This window comes from Carassius auratus, unplaced genomic scaffold, assembly GCF_003368295.1.
Source record: "Carassius auratus strain Wakin unplaced genomic scaffold, ASM336829v1 scaf_tig00215695, whole genome shotgun sequence".
In the NCBI taxonomy this organism is placed as follows: domain Eukaryota; kingdom Metazoa; phylum Chordata; class Actinopteri; order Cypriniformes; family Cyprinidae; genus Carassius; species Carassius auratus.
This window is the reverse complement of record NW_020528200.1, coordinates 182461-204005: the sequence shown is the minus strand read 5'-3', so window position 1 is coordinate 204005 and position 21545 is coordinate 182461. Positions and strand designations below refer to the sequence as shown.

Sequence of the window (21545 nt, the reverse complement as noted above, 5' to 3'; positions counted from 1 at the left end):
ATATTATTTGTTAACATAGTTACCCTTTTTTACTTTTAAATAATTGTTGTTGTTGTTGTTTTGAGAAACACACCTCTTTCCGGGAATATATGGAAAAACGGGAGGACAGTCCCATTGATTGATTCACCAATTTAACAAGTAATTTTTAGTACTTTCTGTTAATTCATAGAAGTATGAGCTGTATTACTGCTTAAATTTCACACTGTAGTATCACACATTATTTACACAACACACTTGAAGCAATTATTTAAATAACCTCACAATGATTGCCATCACCATCACCTGATCCCAATGTATCCTAGTTTCCTTGTGTCAACAAATGCAATACACACATTGTTATAAGAGACAATGAAAATATAATATTAAAGTACAAAGAGTCGAGAGCCCAACTAAAGCAAACACTGGTCACAATAATGGTGGTTTGTTGAAATTTCTTTACAGTTTTTTATTTTTATTTTTTACATTGATTCAGTGGTGGTTTGCTATCAGGGTGGTTTCTTCCTTTTTGGGGGGGGGGGGGGTATGAGGGGTTGCAGAAAGACACTTGGGCTGTGACCAAAAAGCCTACGCAGCTGACTTGTTGCAGCGCTGCCATATAAGGCAATGAATTTGCAGGCAGTGTTTTTGCATCAGGGCACCTCATAAAAGTGATTTCAGACATAACGGTTTAATGATCTACAACAAAACAGAACGGATTTTGATAAAAGCTATACTAAAATTGTATTACTATAATACTGATTTCTCGCTAGAAATAACATCAAAAGTCCATGCTGCCTTCAAAATTTGATCAGAAGAAGGTACCTCTGGAGACGGGAAGTAAAGCAGAATATGGATTCGGGCGTGCCTTGATACCTTCCTGTCTTGGCATGCTGCCTCCGAAGGGAACGTTTTAGAGCTTTCAGATTCAGCATTGGTCTCATGTTTCTCTTCCTCTCTGATACTTCAGTCTGATAAACCTGCTCTCGGCTGTGCCCTGCTGGACTGGAGGAAGTCTCCCCATAAAACAAAACAGCAGATACAAACAAGGATGCTTCTGATTTCTTATTTATGCATCCTCATTTCCATTTCATGCTTATTTTCCTTGTCTATTAGCTCCACCCCCTTAGAATGTGAGGGAAGGAAGCAAGGAAAGAAAATTAGGATGGAGGAATAGAAGAAAAATATAACTGTACACTGGGATTTTCTTGAGTTTCTTGGTTTTCTTGAAGCAGGACTCAGGGGATCTGCCCTTATATTAAAGTTTGGTTATTAAAGACATTCATGTTAAATATTAATGAAGTAAAATGCTCTGTTGAATTTATGACGTGAATGTTTTATTTAAACTGCAAAGGTAAATAAAAATATAAATTGACAGATGAGAAGGGGAGGTGAATTAATATGCATCAGATATTTTTTGCATCCTCCCTCACTTCCTCGTGGTGTAATTAGAGAATTGAGATGTACATCAAGATGGATAACTTTGATCAGTTTCTGGGTCACAAGCTCGAGGACAGAGGAGCGAAGAAACAAGGAAGCATCAGTCTGACTATTGAGAAGCACCCAAATAAAGAAAGCCACATTGTCAAGTTCACTATCCTAGTGATGGTTATTGAAAATTGTATTCAAACAGAAAAGCAATTGAATTCAAAAGCAGTTTTACAGACACTCAATATGTAGTTAGTAGTTTGTAATGTAGTTTATTTTCATTGTCCCCTTAACACTTCAGATCAACAAATGAGACATGATAACAACTAGAATAAGATCATATTAATATAGAGCTGCTTGTGATTTAGCATAACATGAACACATCAGATGCGTTTCACAACACATCATGTTATAAAAAACAGGAAACTTAAAAATGAATTATACAATCACAATAAGGTTGATGCCATAAAATAACACAAGTAAAAACATAAGACCCTATTTCTCACAAATCCCTTTTCTTTGAATTGAGCATGGCAGATCGTTCCAGTTATTCAGTTTGTCTTTCGAAAGTCTCATTTCTATACAGTCCTCATCTACACCACCGTGGTTATTCGGCTCACCTTCCATCCAAAACCTGAACAAATTCGTCAAATTAGTATCAGGACCCCAAATCAAATCATGACCCAATTATCAAACAAAGAAAAAAAGGAGTGTAATAAGCAATTTATAAATCAACAATACACAAAGTAGCATACTTTCAAATATATGACATCAAACTTTACACATCCTCACATGTGTAAAATCACAAATTTGAGGCACTATTTCATGTAAGATGGCTTATGTAATTTACCTGTTCCATTGCCCTGTGGTTTATGTTATATTGGTAAGACTAGCAGACCTCTGAAAATTCGCATTTCTGAACGTTGATGTGCAATTAGACATTGTGATCCAAACATTCTGGTAGCACAGGACTTTTCAGATTCAAGACACTCAGTTTCTACTCTTCAGTACATAGGCATCGAGGTGTCCACGTTGAGGTGATATCAACAAATTTATTTTACAGTGTGAGGCCTTTTGGATTTACAGTGCACAACATAAATGAGTACAACCCCTCTAAAACTTAACAAATCCAGCAGTTACTCTTTACTTAGTAGACATGTTAGGGTTCTTTGGAGATGCAATGTTTCAACAATTTAATTACCAAAGAAGAATGTCAAAATTATTCAGCAAAATAATATTTGCTTATCAAAGTGATAATCATTGAAGTGAGTCGACACCTTTACTTCCAGCCTTAGATGGAGGTGTTGCCATGGAATAGTCAAGAAAACACTTTATTATTAAGTCGAGCCAAATGTCTATTTATTTGGTTATGTATTGGTTGTCTGGTGATTTTCGCATAGTGCTTAATGTGGACATTGTGTTCCTGTTTGATTTTCAAGAGTGTTTCTTGACACATGCTTATATTTTTAAGTGTAAAAAAGGAATTGAAGTAGTGTGGTGTGTGTACATTGGCGCACTTTTTCGTATGTGAAGCGTCATTCTGATTTACGTTACCAGAAAAGAAGAATGAACTTTTGGGTGCATGCTCTACAGGTATAAGCTTACAAGGTTTCTCCCTATCTCTTAGCTCCTGGCTGATGAAGGGCACAAGGTACCGTTTTAATTTCATGCTGTTTGGTAAACTTTGAAATACTTTGAAGTGTTTATGTTAGCAATCTCTTTGGAAGCTATTAACTAACGCTTAGCTGGTTGTTAGCATATATGCAAGTTTCGAATATCAGTGATGTCCATTTCACTTGCTAAATTCTTTCACACAATTTATGATGTAGGCCAATCAGATTGCAACTGTGTATCTGTTTGTGTATAGATTTGTTTTGGACATTTATTTATAATTTAGATGTCTACAGTGTTTTTTGAAGATTAAACATCAGTTTCTAAGAGTAAAGTGTATCTGTTCAGCTGGGAATGCTACAGTGAGAGCTGGCTCTTACTCTGGAGAGTAAGTGCTTTTCCTACGTAGAAAAAAACAACAGCTTCACCTCATCAGTCCCACCACACATCTAAAAGGTGTTTAATGACCAAAGGATTTTGTGTGATGATCTAATTCGTTGGCACTTCTTTAAAGAAAATGGATGCTTCTGAAAATAAAGAACCAGATCAGCACATGGACGCCCCTTAGAATGGAATGGAAGAGGACGTGCTTCACCACTCTGATGGAAACCCATGGAAAATATGCATGTATATAAAGAAAGTGAGGCCCTTAAAAAGGACAAAAGATTCATTCAGCTGTAAGAACAATGGAAGGTCCTGACTCGCAACACAAGAAAGAGCTAAAAACAGACTTTGGTGAGAGCAAAATGGTAGCGCTTCTTGATACAAGGGAAGAAGAAGACAGCATTCATTCTTCAGATTTAAATGTGGTTCCATTTCCTATTCAGTGTCCTACCAACATCACAGCAATGCATCCTACTGACATTACAGCAAAATCCTCACCTTTAAAATCTGATGTATCTTATCTCGCTCAAGCTGTCCAAAATAGCATAGCTCTGAACAGGATGCCTACAACAGAACCAACTGTGTTCAACGGTGATCCTATCCAGTTCATTGAGTGGAAGGCTGCATTTGTGTCGCTCATTGATGTAAGGGCCATTACTTCTGCTGACAAAATGCACTATTTAAAAAGGTACATTGGCAGTCCAGCTCGTAAGTGTCTTAGTGGTATCTTCTACAGGAATGATAATGAGGCTTATAATGATGTGTGGAACAAGCTGAACCAACGGTAAGGACAGCCATTTGATCTACAAAAGGCATTCAGGGAAAAACTAGCCAAATGGCCTAAGATTCATCCAAGGGATGCTAAAGGTTTCAGAGAATTATCTAACTTCTTTAATGCATGTCATCTAGCTATGCCTCATGTCAAAGGGCTTGAACTATTAAATTATTGTGATGAAAATCAGAAACTTGTACACAAATTACCAGATTGGGCAGAAGCACATTGGAACCGTCAGGTCACGCAGATACTGACTTAGACTCATGACTTTCCAAAGTTTATAGATTTTGTGATCTTCATGAAAATGGAAGCAGAGATTACTTGTAATCCTATCCTTCAGTGCTCCTTGTACCTCAGATTCAAACAGCCACAGAAAAACTAATAAAGGCCAACTAAAGGGAATTTCAAAATTTGTTTCTTCTGCAAGGACAGCAAGCATTAGATTCACAACTGTCCTAAATTTGTGGAAAAATCATTAGAAGAAAAACGGAAATATGTGAAGGATAACAAACTCTGCTATGGTTACCATCTGTCCTGTGACACCTGTAGAGGTAGACATCCAATGTGTCTACATGATGAAAATTATACAAAGAAAGTCAACTCTGCATCGGTTTCGAACCAAGGTGACACAGAGACAACTACATCTACGTCTCACAAAGTAGAGAATAATGAGCCATCCACCAATTCTTCAGTGATCGTGCCAGTGTGGGTATCAACTGAGAGGAACCAGGCTCTGAAAAAACTTGTTTATGCTCTGCTTGACACCCAGAGTGATACTGTGTTCATCGACAGAGAGCTGAGCATCAAGTTACAAGCTGTCTCCTTTCCTGTGAGACTAAAGTTGACAACTATGACCACAAAGGATGTTGTCATGCCGAGTGAAAGGCTGTCAGGTCTCAAAGTAAGAGGGTACAGCCCCTCCATTGACCTCATCCTGCTCCCAGCCTACACAAAGGACTCCATTCCAGTGCACTGTACTCATATACTTACTTGTGACACAGTACGACATGACACGACACGACATTGGAAGCATCTCTCTACAATAGTGGATAAAATTCCACCTCTGCAGGATTGTGAGGTTGGTCTCCTGATAGGCTCCAGCTGTCCAAAGGCTTTGGCACCAAAACAGGTGATTTTAGGAGGAGACAATGAACCTTATGCTGTCCATACAGACCTAGGATGGAGCATTGTTTGTTTTATTCTGCTCTTATGGTGTTTTTTGAAGATTAAACCCTTTGTAATCATCAGTACTTGAGAGTAAAGTGCATCTGTTCAGTTGGGAATGCTACAGTAGATAAATACATGCAAAACTTGAAAATCATTTATGTAGTTTTTAATATGTTTTTGGAGATGGTCTGAAATTATAGCGAAGACAAGTTATTAAAGGTTTTTATGCATGACATTGTTGTCATGGCATTCATTGAGCGTATGACGTTTGATGTAATTGGGCGACACTTTACCTTGACCGCAGTGAGTGTTTGGTTTGAGGATGTCCATTACGAGGAAAAGAAAAGTTGACAAAGAAAATAGAGTTGTCAAATATGATTGGGCAGAGAGGTATGCATTCATTTTGCCCAAATCCAACACAAAACCGTTCTGTTTGACAAAGACATTTTGAAAGGCAAAATACACAAAATACAGAGGCGAGGACAGCAAACCTACGACAGCTCAAGTATTTTAATGAATCAACAAACAAGTTGCTTGTAAGAGTTCTGACACAGCAAGAAAAAGCTACAGAATCATCTTTTAGGGTGACCTGGGTAGTTTACCAGGCAAAAACCAGAAGCCATACTCTGATGCAGAGATAGTTAAAGAGTGTATAGCTAACGAGATGCTGCGTTGCCGTGCTGAATGTGTCCCAGGACTGCTCTTCAGACAAAATGTCCTGCTGATGCACCTGTGGCTTATCTATTCATAGCCCAGTGTTGCGGGCGCGCCCCGATGATGTCATCAACCGAGGCTATATTTCCACCGGGACAATTCTATCGATGTGTTACACACATTATTCACAACTGGTCACGGATAAGACATTTCCCAATGCGATGAGCAGCGCAGCATCTCATTCCACTTTCTCAAAGAACAAGGTTACAGTTAAGTAACCGGGAACGATCTTCAAGAAGGATGAAGGGCCACATATACACTTTCCAACTCTTCTCCAGCAGAGTAATGGCAATCACCATCATCACCAACTTTCCTTTTTGGAGAATCTAGCTGAAATTTTCAGGAAGCGCTTTGAGGGCTTCAGTGTTGGCAGATAAGTACTGTTCTGCATTCAATCTCCATTCCTGGTCAAGAATGTTGCCCATGTCTTGCTCTTTCCATTACATCAATGACTTCCTCTCTCTACTCATCTCTTCTCCCTTTCCTTCTGCTCTCCTCTTTTCTCACATTCTCCTATTTGCTCATCTCTTTCTACCTGTTCCACCCTTCATATTTTCTCTCATTACATCCCCTTTCTCTACCCACTCCACTTCACCAACTTTCCTTTTTGGAGAATCTAGCTGAAAATTTCAGGAAGCGCTTTGAGGGCTTCAATGTTGGCAGACAAGTACTGCTCTGCATTCAATCTCCATTCCTGGTCAAGAATGTTTATTTTTTTTAAAAAGAAACCAAGAACTACTTCCCATGGTCAAACATGGCATCTCTGCAGACTGAACTAATTAAATTGCAGGAAAACGTGTCTTTACGGGAAGCGGACTGTGACGATGTAAAAAACAAAAACAAATGAAAGTTCCCTAACCTACAGAGAGCATTCTCATCCATGAATGTTGTGAAGAACTCATACTGCAGCAGCTTGACTAACGAACATTTAGGCCAGTGACTCTAGCAATCACACCTTTTATGACACAAGTTAAAGCATCTGATGGAAGACAGACAGCGCCATTTCTCACGTTAGACTGCATTGTATTTTGCACCATTGTTACTTTTGGCCAACTTCTTGTTGTGTTTTGTTCCATTTAATGCTGACTCTTAAATAAAAATTTTTGCTACATTTGCAGTTGTTATCAATGTATTCTGAAAGCAAAAGGCACTTGTGCTGATAAGTAATGAATGTTATGCATGCTTATTAAAAACAAGTTTTGTGATAACCAAAAGTTTTGGTCCTTTGACACTGATGAAAATTCAGATGTGGACCTTTAAAAGTAGACTTTGAGAACCCCTGGCCTAGAGGATTAAATGAGAACTTTGATATTCGTACATTTCTTTAAACGCAAGATATCTATTTATATATAGGACATGTTTTGTGGTTATTAGTTGAATTTATGTACGTAGGCAATATTAATTAATGTTATTTAATTATACATTGAGAATTGCTTCATATGTTTATTTATTTATTCCTTTGTTTTTCCCCTTGGTTGATATGTCATTGTTTTGGTATTATTATTGTTATAATGATAATATTGTACGGTCATGTGACCTTTGATCACCTCTGGTTGTGGTCTGGTAGCAACAAAATCTGCAAAGCAATGCTTTTTATAACCTGAGATCAGTTTTGTACAGCTTTGTTTTTGCCCACTCTGCCCACTCTATTTTGCAGAACTGCTTAAGTTCAGCCAAAAAAATAAAAAATAAAATAATAATAATAATAATAAAAACATCTCCATGGCCTCTTTCTTTGTGGCTGGTGATGTTTTTTTTTGGAATACCATGTCAACAATGCTCCTTTTCCATTAAAAAAGAATCTTAATTGTCCACCTGAATGATCTCAAACTTAAATTCTGAAAAATATTTGGACATTTACAATAAATAATAGAAGTTGTCCCAGAAGGACTAAAAATCGAAATAATCAACAGTCATAGTTTAACCCTTTATAAGTGTATTGACATAGTCAATTTCCCCCCAGCTTTTCTAAAGGAGAGGCCATGACTTCTTAGATGGTCAGTTTGGGTAACTCTGATTTAAACTGAAATTCATCTGCACCTTCTACCGCTCCTTCCACCTCTTCCACCCTGTTGTACATTTCCTCTATGTCCATGTCTTCTCACAGTTTCTGCTCTTGCTCTTTCCATTACATCAATGACTTCCTCTCTCTACTCATCCCTTCTCCCTTTCCTTCTGCTCTCCTCTTTTCTCACATCTCCTATTCTACCTGTTCCACTCTTCATATTTTCTCTCATTACATCCCCTTTCTCTACCCACTCCACTGCCTTATAGACCCTTTCGCTAAACTTTAAAATGTAAATATAGGCCATAATAAGGTGTTTGCACAAACAACCTTGTCAGAAGAGTGTGTATGTGTCTTTAAGGGAAGCCTGGGTAAGAGGAAGAGGCATGTAATGTAACATAAGGACTAATGAATAATACTTTTTTTCTGGACCTCTGTTCTTTTGTTGGTTTAGTTATTAAACTAATGAAAGAATCATCATCTGCCTCCTTTCTTGACATGGTGTCAGAAGTGGCCATGTAAAAAGATAACTACCTTACCGAAAATGCCACTTTTCAAACTGCCATACAACTCTACATTCGATAAGCGGGGAGAATGGCCATCATGGTGGCTGCATTTAGTTAGATACAAAACGGCTGCCAAACTCACAGAAGAGGATGGAACCATCCAAGTGAGTACATTGATTTACGTGATGGGAATCAAGGCAGAAAATATTTACAAATCATTCGTTTTCAATGAAAGAACAAAAGAAGATGATTTTAAGACCGTTTTGAAGAAGTACGATGACTATTCCATGCAGCAGACCAACGTCATACACGAGAAGGCACAGTTTCACAGTTCAAAAAAGCTGAAGACATTTATTAGTTCACTGTACGAGTTGTCAGAAAACTGTGATTTTGCAGAAAATGCCACTGCTTCAGAAAGTAAAAGAAGAACTAGAAAGGATGGAAGCAAGTGGTGTGATTGAAAGAGTCACCAAACCAACACAGTGATGTGCACCTATAGTGCCTGTTATCAAACCCAGTGGACAGGTTTGTATATGTGTAGACCTGAAAAGACTGAATGGAAACATCAAAAGAGAACGATTCACGCTGCCAACAACAGATGAAATTCTCGCAAAACTAGCAGGTGCAAAAGAAATTAGATCGCTAGATGCTGCAAGTGGTTTTTTGCAGATACCACTGCATCCTGAGAGCAGCCAGTTAACAACTTTCATCTCGCCATTTGCCAGGTACTTATTTAAAAGACTTCCTTTTGGCTTCAGCATTGCAACTAATATCTTTCAGCAGAAAATGAAAGAGCTATTGTATGGCTTGGAAGGAGTCCAAGTGTACTTGGATGATGTCATCATATATGGAGCGTCCATGCAAGAAAATTACAAATGACTGAAGCGGAAACAATGGAAGACCCCATTGGCCTGAGGTTAAACAAAGACAAATGTAAGATCTGACAAAGTGAGCTATATTTCCAGGGACAGGTAGTTAACGAGAATGGAGTCCGAGCAGACCTAGAGAAAGTCAAAGCTATCACTGAACTGAAAGCCCCAAATAATTTAAGAGTTTAAGAGAGTTCTGGGGATGATTAACTATAGGGGTGGTTAATCTGTCTGATTTCCCGATTCGATTCGATTACAATTATTGAAGTCCCGATTCTATTACAGTCGATTTTCGATTATTAACGATTCTCGATTAGCGATTATTGATTTTCCATTTCACAACAGTAAGTAGTAAACAAACTGTGTAAATCATTACTAATAAATGGTAGAAACAAACAGAATACATGTAGCGGTTGGGATTTTCAGTTTACTACATGCAGCAGGCACTCTGATTCCATGTATGGGGCACATATATATTATTCATATGACACACAAACACAAGTAGACAAGACCTTTTTAGTTCAAAATCTATGCCCTGTGTCACATCCATAGACAGTAAAAGAAATGGACACAGCGACCCCATTGGAACTCAATTGAGACAAGTGAAGCCTGTTTTTAGCGTTTTTTAGCACTTCCGTTTCTGACGCGCAGACTCAAACGAAGCTTGACGACGTCAGCAACCTGTCTGACAGATGTAAATCTTTTAAGTGGCTGTGCGTGCAAACTGCCATCGATAATCTTGCAGAGACGGCGAGCTTGAGCGGGGAGTTCTTTGGCGTGAGTGAGCAGGAGTAAGTATTCTGATTAATTATTTTGTATAGTATTTTAAAATGTAACGCCAGTACGCCATATTAAGTTAATTGTCTGCGAGCTTCTCCTCTTGTCTGTACGGTAATGCGACAGAGAGTCGAGTGGTTATGACGCAATCGTTAGCCTATTTTTTACAAAAACTGTTTAATCGGGGCCATAATGTAACATAGAAGGTAATGGAGCCCTTTATACATTGTCATGTATCTTTAGAAATAGATAATGGACAAACGGAGTCTTTAAATGCCTCAGATGTAAAGTTATTCACTGTCAAAGTGACGCCAAAATTAATGGGAGTCAATGGGAATGCTAACGCAAGTGAAGTTCTGCTACAAGATGGCAGCCCCCACCCGACTTCAACTTCCAGTCGACTTCCTTGCCGCCTGGTCACATCGCCTCTGCTTCTGCTATGAGCAGCGAGGCCAGATCTACCTCGCGCACGCGCCGAGTGTGCACAGCTCGGACTACTGTCAGTGTCATTGCTACTCTCCACCTTGCCTCCTAACTGTCCTATGAATACTTTGACCTCGTCTAACATACCCAGTGGCATTAGACAAAGTCTCCACTACAATACTGTCCCCGCGAAATGCGGAGAGGTGCGGTCAGAAGACAAATATGTCTAGAGCAGAAAAAATCTCCCGCCTTGTCCCCGCAACAATAACACGCCTGCTAATTTCGCAATGAACACTCCGACCCCTGCAAACATTGTTCACACCTCTGACATTTGGCAAAGGACCATTTACATTGGGCAAAGGATTCACCGTTTGTGCTTGGTGTAGGGCTATACTTTCACTTTCAGTATCACCTCTCTCCTGGTTTTTCCATTTTACACACCTGCTCTGGCTGCTTGCTAACTGGAAATTGTGACGTTCAACTCCCGGTATACATTTTTTCACAAAATAAAATAATGCAAAAAAATATATAAAAAAATCGATTTTTGAAAATTTAATAATCGATTCATACTCGTCCATAACATACTCGCGATTAATCAATAATCGATTTTTTTCACCACCCCTAATTAACTACATGGGCAGATATACAGTACAGACCAAAAGTTTGGACACACCTTCTCATTCAAAGAGTTTTCTTTATTTTCATGACTATGAAAATTGTAGCATCACACTGAAGGCATCAAGGGCTATTTGACCAAGAAGGAGAGTGATGGGGTGCTGCGCCAGATGACCTGGCCTTCACAGTCACCGGACCTGAACCCAATCGAGATGGTTTAGGTGTGAGCTAAATCTACAATTTTCTACAATTTTCATAGTCATGAAAATAAAGAAAACTCTTTGAATGAGAAGGTGTGCCAACCTTTTGGTCTGTACTTTATATTCCACTTGGCAACACTGGAAGGCCCACTATACAACATTTTAAGAACTGAAACAGCATGAACTTGGGACTCAGCCCAGGACCAAGCATTTCAACAACTAAAGGAAGCTCTCATGACATTGCCAGTATTGTCATCTTATGATGGAAAGAAGCCAACAGCTGTTTCTGGTGATGCAAGCAGTTATGGCTTGGGAGGAGTGCTAGCTGAGGGGAAGTCGTGGCCTAACGGTTAGCAACTCGGACTCGCAATCGAAAGGTTGTGAGCTGAGTCTCGGGCCGGCAGGAATTGGAGGTGGGGGGAGTGCATGTGAATGTACAGTTTTCTCTCCACCTTCGATACCACGACTTAGGTGCCCTTGAGCAAGGCATCGAACCCCCAACTGCTTCCCGGGCGCCGCAGCATAAATGGCTGCCCACTGCTCCGGGTGTGTGTTCACAGTGTGTGTGTGTGTTCACTGCATTGTGTGTGTGCGCACTTCAGATGGGATAAATGCAGAGCACATATTCTGAGTATGGGTCACCATACTTGGCTGAACTTTCTACTCCAGCAACATGGAGACTGCTGGGAACCTGTTGCATACTGTTCATGAACCCTCACTAATGCTGAATGTAAGTATGCACAGATAGAGAAAGAGTGTCTTGCAAGAGTCTGGGCATGTGAACATTTAAGCAAATATCCGAGTGGAATGGGGCATTTCAAACTTATTACATGACACAAGCCGCTGGTTCCTTTGATATACTGTAAAGATTTGGACAATGTACCGATCAGATGCCAAAGACATTTGCTCAGACTAGTGAGATTCAATGTGACAGCTGAGTATGCTCCAGGTGAAACTATTTTTGTAGCAGACACCTTATTGCGAAGCCAACAGATCAGCCTTTGACAGCCTTCCTGCTTAAAAAGGAAAAAATTAAATTAAATTTGAGATGCAATGCAAAAAGATGAGAAATTGCAGAGAGTGAAGCATCCCTCGGCAAGAGACTTTCATGCATTCAAGTGTGAAATGTCTGAGGCTATAATTTCTTCAAGGATAAATTACTGAGCGAATACATGAAGGACACCTGGGCTTGACCAAATGTAGGGAGAGAGCACAGACATCCATACGGTGGCCAGGACTATCTGAACTAAAAATGTGAATTCTGCTGCGAACACAGGAAAACACAGAGAAAAGAACCTCTGAGCCCAACTCCCTTACCTGATAGACCATGGGGTTAGATTTATGTGAACAAAGGTAAAAACTACATTGTACTCTCTGACTATTATTACAGATTCTTGGAAGTCCTACACTTATCGAACACCACAGCTGAACAAGTTGTCATCAAGCTCAAAGCAACATTTGCACAATTCAGCATGCCAGAAGTAATCGTTTTGGATAATGGCAGCCAATTCAGGAGCAAAACAACTACTCATTTAGCCATGAGTTTGACTTTATGTATTTAACATCAAGCCCACATCACCCCTCAAGAAATGGACATGCAGAACGTGCAGTCCAGTCAGCAAAAGCCATCCTACGGCAAAAAGACCCAGTATAAGCTTTACAAAGCAACAGAATGACCCCACATGCATCAAGTGGAGTGAGAAAAAAAAAAAACAGTGGAGGACTCCAGCAACAGTATTGAGACAAAGTGCAACAGAGTGCTCCTACATGATCAGGACACCCTTTGAACAAATGACTCACTGCCTATACAGACTTGTGAAGGGTGGAGGGTAACAAGGTCTGGTTGAGTGAGTAAACCAGCTGAGAAACTTAATTTGTAATGCATTATGTCTTACAAGTAGTGTAAAAATTGTGGTTAACACAGTGTTCAATATCAAGGTTAGTCATTAAAGTAAAGTGAAAGTAAATGTTAGTAAGTGTAAGAAACATTATGACTAGTGAGTCAGCATGCATATTAAGTCTGTAAATCATGGAACATTTGATTGTTTAAGAGAGCTTAAGCTGATTCTTTAAAACACAGTCTTGTTCTAATGCACAGAGTAAATATATGTTCATGGTAATGTTTTGATACAGTTAAACCTGTAACATAAAATGTTATAGCAAATTCTTAAAAGTGGACGGTGTCAGAAGATTTTGTATGTGTCTTTAAAGGAAGCCCAGGGTATTAGGAAGATGTGTGTAAGGACTAATGAGAAACACTTGTATATCTGGACTTCTGTTCTTTTGTTGGTTTCGTTATTAAACAAAAGAAATATTACGGTGCGGAGGGAACGTCACTGTGGAAAGAACAGGGTCTGGGTCTAAATGCAGGGAAGAATCTTTTAATTAGAACAAAACCAAAAGGCCAACACGGCAAAAACAAAACAGAAACAAATCACAGGGAACAAGCTGTAATGCACACACGAATAACCAGGACATATACAAATGACAATTAATACAGCCAGACAGAGTGGTGTGTGAGACGAGAAATGAGCAACAGCTATGTGTGGTTGAGAGACAGGTGTGCGGAGTGAAGGTAAATGAGTCCGGGAGCAAGGGAGAAACACAGGTGTAGCAACTAAAACACTAATGAGGTAACCAGATGGGCAGCGTAAGAAAAGAGACAGGACAAAGCACATGGCACCAAACAAACACAACACTCACAGAAGACGGCCACACCAGCTGAAGACGGTGACGAGAAAGAGTCTTGACAGACGTTGTGACACTGTCACACAGAACATGTTTTAACCTGCTCAATTTATTTTAATTATTTTATTTATTATGTATTTGAGTTCTAATAGGTTTTCATGATGTCTCAGCCATTTTATTCCTCTTAACCATTTTAATGTGTGTATGTCTTTATATGAATTGGTGAATTCATAATAAATTTGGTCTTTGACCAAAAGCTGGACTGAGGATGTATCTTTTTAAACACTCTAATTCCTCACACAGTTTGATCTGATCCCATTTTAAATTTATGTAATTCGACTTATAAGGCTCATCGTTACAACCTAGGCTACAGGGTCATTTTTGGTTGGAGGACAATGTTTAATAGATATGATCATACACACTGAATATGTTGTTACTATTACATTACAATGTACTACACAAGAGGTGCAAACAGTTCCTGCCAACAAATCAACCCACAATTAATTCTCGTGAATGTTTTAGTTCTTACCCTTGATTCAGTGTTGAATTATTCACCCATGTCATGTTGCCCTCCTGCTCTCTGTCAGATAAACCAATCCACGCTCTGTCAACATCTTTCATATATGAAGATATGAACCTCTGTGTGTGAAAAAAAATAATGAATGTAATTGCACTCATTCACTGACAGACACACAAACAAACTCACCTGCTTCTCTTCAGTGTTGATAATGACCAGATCAGCACCATGATCCCTGCAGTACTGCCTGCTGTCAGACCAGCTCTTCAACTCATTGGCTATGAAATAACAAACTGGACCACACAGATTTTTGTATCTGTTGATAGTTTGATTGAACTCTTCAACTGTGCTCTTGTAACTCTTTATCAGGTCTCTCTCTGCTGTGATGGTGGTCTGCTGCAGTATGATGAAGACCAGCAGAAGAACACAAATGAGCGCCAGACTCACTGTGATCAACACCAAACATCTACTTCCTACTGACCAAAACACACAAATATTAATGAATACCCATCATATTACTAGACATTAATAATCAGTCTTTATCTTTAAATAATGTTGTAGAGTTTTTATTATCTTTTATAAGACAAACATTGCTATACAGCAGGGCTTGGCAACCTACAACAATCGTGGAAATGAGTTAACTTCTCATAGTCACACAGCCTGTTAGGAGCTATAAATACTATTAAAGTGTGAGAATTAACTTGCTATGGGCTATGGGTGTTGGCACAGTGGTTAACCAGAAAAAAAAAAAAAAAATGTCACATCATGCCGAAATGGTTGTCGATCCCTGATATATACAGTAACAATGTTGGTTTAAGGTAAAAGATCCAAATAAGAACATTATTAGACAAATTAGCAAGAAAATAATTATATTTTGATATATTTAAAATAAATGTGGGAACGTTGACCACAAATCCAGTCTTAAGTTTCAATTTTAATTTTACAATATTTGTCTGAGATACAACTATTTGAAAATCTGGAATCTGAGGGAGCCAAAAAATCGATATACTGAGAAAATCACCTATAAAGTTGTCCAAATGAAGTTCTTAGAAATGCATATTACTAATCAAAAACGTTTTTATATATTTACAGTAGGAAATTTACAAAATATCTTCATGGAACATGATGTTTACCTAATATCCTAAAGATTTTTTGGCATACATTTTTTTTTTTTGACCAAAACAATGTTGTTGTTTTTTTGGCTATTGCTAAAAATATACCCCAGAGACTTAAGAGTAGCACTTTATTTTACAGTCCTGTTCCTCATGTACATACTATGTACTTATTATAGTAATTACAATAACTATGTAATAACTAGGTACTAACCCTGAACCTACCCCTAAACCTAACCCTACCCCATGTAGTTACCTTGTATTACCAGAACTTTCTTAGATAAATACACTGTAAGTACACTATAAGTACATGTCAGTACACGTACTGTAAAATAAAGTGCAACCGACTTAAGACTGGTTTTGTGGTCCAGGGTCACATGTTTTTCTTAGAATAAATACTTAAAGTTGTATTTGTTGTAGTTGTACTGCCTTTAACTGTCACTTTGCATTATTGACACACTGTTTTCCTAATGAATGTTGTTCAGTTGCTTTGACGCAATGTATTTTGTTTAAATCGCTATATAAATAAAGGTGACTTGACTTGACTATTTAACCATTAACTTCCACATTATCGACACTATTAATAACACCATTTGTGCTTTAAAGTAATTTATTTTCTTACTGTGTTTTAGATCCTTTCCTTCATCCTGGCTGTGACTCTGAGGTTTAGTTGTTTTCTGAACATCTCTGTGTTTAACATTTTCATAAATTCCCCCTGATTCCATTATTCACTGATGATAGTTCTTCTTCATAGATAAGCTGTTCTTAAGAACAATGACTAGTTCTATGCCTACACAGGAAGTGAATTAATTTCACACTGGCCTTTGACAAGAATAAAGTTCACACTTAAAAACTCTCTGCAGAACCGTGCTGCTATGCTTGAGTGTTGTACACTGAGCCACATGTTATCAGCTGCAGAAGCCAACCAGATGAGTCTGAGAACACTCAAATGGACTCAAACTGTCTTAAACAGGCCAAACTGGACCTTTATATTAATGATGCAAAAAACAAAGCAGCCATTGTTGCCAGATTGGATTGGCGATTTCCAGCCCAAAAGCTCAAAATCCAGCAGCTTTCAAGGATATATCAATCTGGACTACTTTAAAGATAAAAGACAGGATCAAGTTAGAACATTCATCCACTCTTTACCATGTAACTTATATTTAGACGTTATGATCACTGATTACACATTTAAAATAAGATCTGTTATTTTAAAACTAAAAACCCATCACTCATGAATCATCAGTCATCACGTCTGTCTCCAGATCTGGCTGTGACATCAACATCAGCATCAGCTCCTCTGCACTACAGTGTGCTTATGCGGTGTTATTTATGCACTTTTGCTACTTGCTAAGCCAACTGATAGGAGAACAAACATGTATAAACTCGCCACCCGTCTGACCAAAATCCCATAGTATTGAGGCATCAGACGTAAGATATGACATGTTAGCACAAAGACATCATGGTCACGTGTCGGAGCTGTGCTCAAACTGTGCGGCAGCGTGGCATCACATAGCAAAAAAAAGTTTTTTTTTTTTTACTTTGCATCTGAATAACATACATGTGAATAAGCGCACATGTAAATAAGTACATTAATAATCATTTGGCTTTGTCCTATATTGCCCCAAGGAAGGCTTTAAGGTGGTAATGACCATGATAACAGTTTCTAAAGTACACATCTCTCTCCCCAGTGGCATAGAGTCTGGGTGTGCAGGATATGCAGGTGCACATGGGCCCCGAGCAGTTTGGGGGCATGTTGAGCTGGGAGAAACTTTTAATTGAAACAATGAAACAAATAGAGCCCTGCATGGTCCCAGCCTTTCTCCAACAGCTTCTGCGAATTTTTGGCCCAAGTCTGACTAGATACTGTGACTTTTTTCTCTCTCTCTCTTCCCCATTACACTGCTAATAAAAAAGTTTGGGTTTTTAATGGCAACGTTGTAATATTTATTTTTGTTTCTTTATTAAGTTAATTTAGAAATATGTTTGGAACATTTTTTGTTATGTAAATTATGTTTTTTTTTAAAGGAACGAATGAACACCAGACACTTCATGCATTTCATAGTATTGATTTAAATATTTAACCTAGATAAATGAGCACTGTTAGGCACATATCCAATCGTTTGTCCAGAGAATGAGCGCTTTGCAGGACATGAAGCTGCCAGAATGCATTTTTTTTAATGACAGTGGAAACTTAAAAATATGTCATCATTTAAAAAAATGTTTTGCTTCTGGGCGCTGCATACACCCGAACCGCACGTGCTAAAGCCTGTCAAACAGCACCTGATTATTTAACTAAGTTATCTTTTTTGTGCTAATACTGTCAAAACACAGAAGGTTTACACGTAGACTCAGTTGGTTATGTCTAAAATGAAAGTAAACAGTTGAGAAAAAACTTTATTCGTCCCTGTATATTAGATGTGTGCAGGTCTTAAAGTAGGCCTATTAAACATGCAGCCTACTGTCATTTAGGGATAGATCACCCTAAAAATTCATTTCTATCATTATTTACTCAGTCACATTGTCCCAAACTTGTATTAATAAAAAATATATTTCGAAGAATTTGGGTAACCAAACAGTTGCTGGTGTCACAATCATTAGATGGAGTGCCCATGAACTTCAGTAGAGAACATTCCACTCAGGACCATTCCACCCATCAACCACCAGATGTCACTTGGACATTAGCACTAGGGCTGGGATAAACAATTATTTTTTAAACGATTAATCTAGCAATAATTTTTTTGATGCATCGATTACTCTAACGATTAATTTTTTCAGACCGATTCAATTTAGATTATCTCCCCATTAATTGACTACTAACAATTTATACATGTTGAAAAAAAACATGAATTCCTTAACATTGCAGTATATGTCTATTGCTCTTAAAATTACAATATAAAAGACTAAGAATGCATTACTTTGCACTTGTATAGAGATAGCGTTCAATAAAACCTTGAAGCCTTGAAAACACATAGCTCACTGAAACAAGCTTACTGAACACATAGGGCCTAGCTTACTGAAAAAAAGTTCTTCTTTCAGATGAAAATAACAACAACTTGATGTCTAGCATTCAATAAAAAAGGTCACCCAAAATACTTGTTTAGAGTTTGTAGAAAGAATACAGTAACCAATGCAAACTTGAGGGCTTTAAGCTAATACAGAGAGTGCTTTTCCAAAAAATATAATAAATAAAAATTAACAGTGGGAGCCAGCAGCCTGTCATGGAGAAAAAAAAAATATCTCAGAATGCTCCACGTGAAACTTTGGCGTTCCGCCCTTCTTCTATCGTGTCTAATGTTTTTGGTTAAAATGCACGAGGGAGGGAGAGAGAGAGAGATCGAGCAAGACAGCGCTCGTGTAGTTTGAAGACTGTATGTGCGCGAGCGCGCGTGAAACTTTGGTGTTTCGCCCTTTTTATATCGTCTGTAATGATTTTGATTTCACGAGTTCACACTTACATATAATTAACTGAAATATTATAAAGCATATTTGGCGTGCTGTCCGGGGAAGGGTCTCCGAGCTCGGGAATGGCCCGAACCTAGAGTACCCCCCAAAAACACCCGGCTCACTGTACCTGGACTGACGGGCCCTGCTGGCCTGCAACGGGGAGCAATTGTAATTTGGAGCGACTGATCAGGCGAGTTTGTGCCTTTCTCCGCTGTGAGACCATTGCTCGCTGGACAGAAAGAGAAAACAGGAAAGAGGAAAATGAGAGATTTTCTCACACTGCGTCCGCTGTGAGACCCAATGCTCACTGGACGGAAGAGAAAAGGTAAGTGCTCTACCGGGAAAGTTCTCGCTGCGTCAGCTGTGAGACCAAATGCTCGCTGGACAGAAAGAGAGAACAGGAAAGAGGGAAATGAGAGCTTGACCGGGAGATTTTCTCACACTGCGTCCGTTGTGAGACCCAATGCTCGCTGGACGAAAGAGAAAACGTAAGTGCTCTACCGGGAAAGTTCTCGCTGTGTCCGCTGTGAGACCAAATGCTCGCTGGACAGAAAGAGAAAACAGGAAAGAGAGAAAATGAGAGCTTGACCGGGAGATTTTCTCACACTGCGTCCGTTGTGAGACCCAATGCTCGCTGGACGAAAGAGAAAACGTAAGTGCTCTACCGGGAAAGTTCTCGCTGCGTCCGCTGTGAGACCAAATGCTCGCTGGACAGAAAGAAAAAACAGGAAAGAGAGAAAATGAGAGCTTGACCGGGAGATTTTCTCACACTGCGTCCGCTTTGAGAACCAATACTCACTGGATAGAAGAGAAAAGGTAAGTGCTCTACCGGGAAAGTTCTCGCTGCCTCCGCTGTGAGACCAAATGCTTGCTGGACAGAAAGAGAAAATGGGAAAGAGGGAAATGAAAGCTTGATCGGGAGATTTCTCACACTGTGTCCGCTGAGAGACCAAATGCTCACTGGACAAAAGAGAAAACGTAAGAGCTCTACTGGGACAGTTCTCGCTGCAAGACCAAATGCGGGTTTATTTTTTTTATTTATTTATTTATTTATTCTCCTGGGAGCAGGCGCTGCTGTGGCAGTGGGGAGATGCAGAAAAGGCTCCTGCGGGAGTGGACACTGCTGCGGCAGTGAGGAGGTACAGGAAAGGCTCCTGCGGGAGCAGACACTGCTGCGGCAGTGAGGAGGTACAGGAAAGGCTCCTGCGGGAGCAGACACTGCTGCGGCAGTGAGGAGGTACAGGAAAGGCTCCTGCGGGAGCAGACACTGCTGCGGCAGTGGGGAGATACGGAAAAAGCTCCTGCGTGAGCAGATACTGCAGTGAGGAGGTACAGGAAAGGCTCCTGCGGGAGCAGACACTGCTGCGGCAGTGGGGAGATACGGGAAAGGCTCCTGCGGGTGCAGACACTGCTGCGGCAGTGAGGAGGTACAGGAAAGGCTACTTGCTTTTGGCTGCTGTAGATATTGGCTGCAGGAAGAGTAAAAAGGGTTAGTAACATTTGATGGGGCAAGCAAAAAAATGAATGGGTAGCCTACTGTGTTACCAGCTTAGCAATTGGTTGCCTGATTTGACAATTCCTCCAGCCTTTTCCACATTATTCAGTTACTGTTGGAAAAGCATCTTTTCCTCTCATTTGGCCTCCGGGCTCTTAGGCGGTCTCCAGGGCGGATACGTTTGGAAGGCTGTTTTCACGTTGTTGTATGGACAGTCACCCCCCATTTTGCATGGAGACAGAAATTACATACCCAAAATAAGATGTTTTTGCTCATGATTCTTTCTGACTAGATACATTATCAACGTTTGTCCACGAGCTGACACTTCGACGTTTTACCGTTCAGGAATAGGAATCGTATTCCTGATATAATTTACTAAATAACTGTCACTGAAAAGATGTTTTATTGAAATATATTGGTCAAATATCGAAGCCAGAGTCTTAAGACTTTCAATTGATGCACGGTTTATCCATATCAAGTCAGAGTGAAGTTTAACGTGCTGTGGAAGTGAAACGATAATAAACTGGGGCCGTAGGTGATGCTTGCAAGCAAATGGGTTAATAGCAGTTATGTGCTATTCGCTTCTAAGTGGTTTCTAAAGATATTTACTTAACTGTTTTTCATATTATGGTCCTGAAAAGGCAACAGTAATTTTCACGGGTCCGGCAAAATCAGCAGGTCTTATAAATCCCCGGTGAAGCTCTCTTCGTTGGTACGAAAAATGGGTCCGTGGTAAGGTGACAGACGAAGCGAACCGGCATGCTGATAAACCGTCAATGGAGACAGGTAGGCTGATTCAGCTGTATTTATACCCTAAGGTTGATTATCTTGAGTGG

At 39.4% G+C, this 21545-nt stretch overlaps 1 protein-coding gene across 1 annotated transcript; it reads right to left on the bottom strand.

Annotated features, from left to right (window-relative positions):
• Positions 1-1426: 1426 nt before the first annotated feature.
• Positions 1427-16549, bottom strand: LOC113095373 (CD209 antigen-like protein C). The gene is made up of 4 exons (XM_026260891.1): positions 16390-16549; positions 14845-15131; positions 14668-14777; positions 1427-2038 (listed from the first exon to the last, which is right to left on the bottom strand). Exons 1-4 carry the CDS (start codon positions 16490-16492, stop codon positions 1900-1902), a joined length of 639 nt encoding a protein of 212 aa, XP_026116676.1. The 5' UTR covers positions 16493-16549; the 3' UTR covers positions 1427-1899.
• Positions 16550-21545: the final 4996 nt, after the last annotated feature.